Below are 4,922 nucleotides of genomic sequence, written 5' to 3'. Positions count from 1 at the left end.
ACTGGCTCCTGTGCATGTAGCACGTAAAATACACCATTTTGAGCGTGGCTGTTGCCAGTAAGACATTCGAGCGAGATCGCTGCCAGTGCCGATGGCCTGGCTCCTGTGCAGGTGGTACGTAAAATACACCATTTCAAGTGTGGCCGTCGCCAGTACTGCCTGACTGGCCTTCGTGCCGGTGGCACATAAAAGCACCCACTACACTCTCGGAGTGGTTGGCGTTAGGAAGGGCATCCAGCTGTAGAAACTCTGCCAAATCAGATTGGAGCCTGGTGTCGCCTCCTGGTCCACCAGTCCTCAGTCAAATTGTCCAACCCATGCTAGCATGGAAAGCGGACGTTAAACGACGATGAATTGCTATAGAATGTGAACAAATACTGATAAATGGTGGATGCAGTGATACACTGCAATGGTACATGTCCCCATACCTGATCTGAGAGGTTTATTGAAATACTATGTTTGTTATAGCAAAAAGGTCTTTATAGTATGTGATTTATCATCATGTGAAGTTTAGTATTGTCTGAATTTTTCATTAGTATAAGGTATGTTAGAGTAATGGGTTTCATATATAGTGAAGTTTGTCAAAGTGTGAAATTGATTATAGAGAGAGTTGTCAGTAACAAAGGTCTTTAGCTGTGACCCATAGCACTTTTACACATAGACCTACAGAACTGATAAAAACCAGATTTATGGTTTTATTCAATAGCAAGTTATAAAATGATTGTAAAATCTGAGCTGTGAAAAGTTAACTTACCCTTCTGCATGTATAATAAAATTTTCTAAATCAAATTCTAATATTTTCACTTTCTGCAAGAGATTAAAAGTTAGAGAGAAAATCAGTATTCAGTTAAAATTTGAAAGTTTTAGTGGTTGAAGTAGTGACTAATTTTTTTTCTTTTTTCTTTTTTTTCTTGAGCCTTAGGATTCATAAGATCAGTTACCCAGCTTCTGTGACTTATAAGTAACTGAGATCACAACATCACCCCTAAATGGGATGCCAGTCTGTTGCAGGGTTTAAGGCCAGCAATTCTGAGGGGAAGAGATAAGATGATTATATTCATCCCAGTACTTGACTAGAATTCCATTTTATTGACTGACCCTGAAGGGGTGAAAGGCAAAGTTGACCTTGGTGTCATTTGAACTCAGAATGTAAAGTGCCAGAAGAAATGCCACCAAGCATTTTGTCTGACATGCCAATTTTGAATTCAATATCTTAACTGTTTCTGTACATGCTTATAAAATCAAAAATTTAGTGCAGCATCCATGACTTTTGAAACATATTTTCAAGATCTGAACTGTTGAAGCATGGAATAAACTACCCATGCCGTTTGTTAGCATCAGAACAGTGAATCTCTCATAACTGCCATACTTCCCAAAATTCATCAACACCATTCCTGATGGACCTATGCCTCCTTTTCTTGTCATGGCTCTTTTACTGTATTAAAGCATGGACAGGTGTAGGCATGAAGAGGGGCAGGGATAGTAATAACAACAGGGCATAGATGTTTGGTTGAGAAACTGGCTTCACAGTCATTAATGACACCTTAAGATGCTTGCAGTGGGACTGGAACTATGTAACTGTGTGCTACGAAGCTTGCTTCCCAACCACATGGTTCTGGATTCAATCCCACTACATGGCATCTTGGGGGAGTGTCTTCTACTACTGCCCCAGATCAATCAGTCTTGTGAGTGGATTTGGTAGATGGAAACTGAAAGGAAGCCTGTCATACATATATGTGTGTGTGTGTGTGTGCGTGTTTCTGTCTCCTTGCTTTTCTCGTCATGGCTCTTTTATTATATTAAATAATTCCTGGCTAGGATGAATGTGGGTTGTTTGATAAACCCATGTGACTTACAGTTGTTATGATAATGACAATAAATGCATCAAAAGTTTTAATGAGGAGAAAGATAACAACAATGGCATTAATTAAATTCAAACTGCATAAATATCTCTTCTTTATCACAATCCTTAGTCCAGACAGAGATTAAAAAAAGAAACAAATAAACAATTAAAAACAAGCATTCTACTTACTCGCACTATAAAGAAAGGTTCAGCACAGAATAGGAATAAGAATTCGTCCAAGAAATGAAACAAGAGCGACAGCAAATCATCACCTGAAACAAAAATCAAAGTTATAAACATACTTATACACACACACAAAGTTTATACTTTGTGGCTGATAAAAACTTTAATTTTTATAAGTTAGTCATGGGAGGAGGCTCTGTTCTGCACTAATAACTCTACTACTACTACTACTATTACTACTACAAACTAAATAATGAACCTGAAATGAAGAGTTACCGACTTTAATGGCATAAAAGACGCACAGACACATTAGATGCACCTCAATTTCAGCAACGCATATTCAGGAGAAAAGTGGGGTTTTAATGCATTATTGCATGTAATATAGGCTCAAATTCGCATACAGGACCAGGGTTAATTTTTGAAACATATATTTTAAAAAAGTGTGCGTATTATATACGCCGTCAAATACGATAGTTATCAGGAATTGGAAATGAAGTTTGGTGAGAAGAAATGTACTTCAACCTGTATGCTAGACTTCATGCATAAAAATGATTACAAGGGAGATAACTCATCGTAATACCCAGCTGAAGAAATTAAGTACAACTCCAATAATAATTATATATTCAAATTCCGCCGAGGTCGACTTTGCCTTTCATCCTTTCGGGGTCGATAAATTAAGTACCAGTTGCGTACTGGGAGCGATCTAATTGACTGGACCCCTCCCCAAAAATTTCGGGCCTTGTGGCTATAGTAGAAAAGAATAATTATATATTCAAAGTGTTTGGTCCTGTTGTAAAACTGACCGGAGAATAGAAATGTTTAAATTGATAAATTCAACCAACCCCTGGCTTGTAGAAAAAGGTATCGTAAATATTATCTTTCTTTTTTTTTATTATATTTGTTTTTGTTGAGTGATTCTGTCAATCCAAATATTTATATTGGTTAACTTCTTCAAGTTACTGAGGAAGCTTTATGCGAACTTACATGGTCAGAGTCAAATGGCTGAGTGAAAGAATGATTAATATTGGCATCTAAAAAGACAAAATGGAGAATATGATACGAGCAGCACTTTATCTCATTGTTAGTAACAAAAGACTGAGACCTCTGGAGATATGCTGTGACTGCGAAGACCCAGCAAATAAAGTGAGTTCATGATTGTATCCTACACCAGTTTCGCATAACCAGCCCCAGCCCATTCAAAAGTACCTTGGATCATAGGGCAACCTGCTGTACTTGAGGAGACCTACTGAGTCAAGTACATCAACATCAAAATCAAATGGAAATTGTAGTTGTGATACCCGTGCCGGTGGCACGTAAAAAGCATCATCCGAACGTGGCCGATGCCAGCGCTGCTTTGACTGGCTTCCATGCTGGTGGCACGTAAAAAAGCACCAACTGATCGTGGCCGTTTCCAGCCTCCTCTGGCCTCTGTCCCGGTGGCACGTAAAAAGCACCCACTACACTCACAAAGTGGTTGGCGTTATCAGACTGGAGCCTGGTGCAGCCTCCTGGTTTCCCAGACCCCGGTTGAACCATCCAACCCATGCTAGCATGGAAAACGGACGTTAAACGATGATGATGATGATAATGATGATGATGATGAACCTTCAGCTTTAATTTTCTGTTGTTTGTATGTTCACCTTTTTTTACAATCCAGACATAAACTTAATAAAAAAAAAAAAATGTTATTTTATTAAATCTCTCCAAATTTTTGATTATTTTCAAAACTAACTGAGACACGTAGGACAGTAAATTTCATTAAAATTATGGTAAAAAATGGTCCCTTTGTAGCCCTGTGCCCATATTAGAAATATTATTGCTATCATTCCTTGTGCCAAACAAACACAGAGGGATCTCAGTGTGACTGTTTTACCTAGAAATAGCAGTGAAATCTACCTTAAATCAATAACTTACAAAAAAGAAATAATAATAAAATAGCATTCTACTGTCTTAAAAAAAAAGGACACACTGAACGATACAATCCAAGATACACTATTCCTGAAACAAAAACACGATGGTCATAGCTTGAATGTTTTTATCACAGGTCTGCTTAACCAGGATTGACTTAGGGCTATAAAATAATCACAAGCACTGGCAAAATTTAGGGTTCTAAGTAATTCTGGTAAAGAAGATACTATTATAAGGTGCAGCACAGAAGTTTGTTAACCAATCCAGTATGATTTATAGCCATACAAGTGATAGCAGATGGTAGAGTCAGTAATGTGCCAGACTAATAGTCATTTTAGTGGTATTTAGTTACATCCTGTTGCATTTTGAATTCACTGATTTTCCCATTCATCATCCTTTCTAAGTTTAGTATTGTGTTGAGTCAAAAGTTCTGCAATATTTTGGTAACTTATTTGCTTTATTCGTGACGTTAGAACAAAAGCAGTCTAGTATTCAAAGTAGAGGTCATCATGTTGCACTGTTTGAAGCCATGTTTAGGCCAGTTTTTGATTCCATGATGATACCAGCTCTTGTCCGTCTTTCGAGGTGAAGAACTCCTTCATTGAAGCTTCCACCACCTCTTGGTTGATGAAACATCACAAGTGCAGGAAGTGAGCCATGAATCAGAACAATAACTGCAGTCAGATACTGGGTTTGACGTAACTGATTATACTATAGTCTTGGAAGTAGTACCCAAGCAAGACTTCAATCTAATAGCTGAAATTAATCATCATCGTTTAACGTCCGCTTTCCATGCTAGCATGGGTTGGACGATTTGACTGAGGACTGGTGAACTGGATGGCTACACCAGGCTCCAACCAGATCTGGCAGAGTTTCTACAGCTGGATATATATATATATATATCATCATCATCATCATCGTTTAACGTCCGCTTTCCATGCTAGCAGGGGTTGGACGATTTGACTGAGGACTGGTGAACTGGATGGCT

The 4,922-nt window shown here is 38.2% G+C and overlaps 1 protein-coding gene across 1 annotated transcript in view; it reads right to left on the bottom strand.

Annotated features, from left to right (window-relative positions):
- Positions 1-4,922, bottom strand: part of LOC106875373 (protein archease) — a 17,035-nt gene that overhangs the window by 2,600 nt on the left and 9,513 nt on the right. The window contains exons 6-7 of the mRNA XM_014923470.2: positions 2,033-2,115; positions 755-807 (exon numbers count right to left, since the gene is read on the bottom strand). Coding sequence (XP_014778956.1) covers positions 755-807; positions 2,033-2,115 — 136 coding nt within the window. The remainder of the gene's footprint in view (positions 1-754; positions 808-2,032; positions 2,116-4,922) is intronic.

The sequence above is a fragment of the Octopus bimaculoides genome, chromosome 4 (genome assembly GCF_001194135.2).
Source record: "Octopus bimaculoides isolate UCB-OBI-ISO-001 chromosome 4, ASM119413v2, whole genome shotgun sequence".
Classification (NCBI taxonomy): domain Eukaryota; kingdom Metazoa; phylum Mollusca; class Cephalopoda; order Octopoda; family Octopodidae; genus Octopus; species Octopus bimaculoides.
The sequence above is the reverse complement of the archived record's forward strand: the minus strand, read 5'-3'. Positions and strand labels throughout refer to the sequence as shown.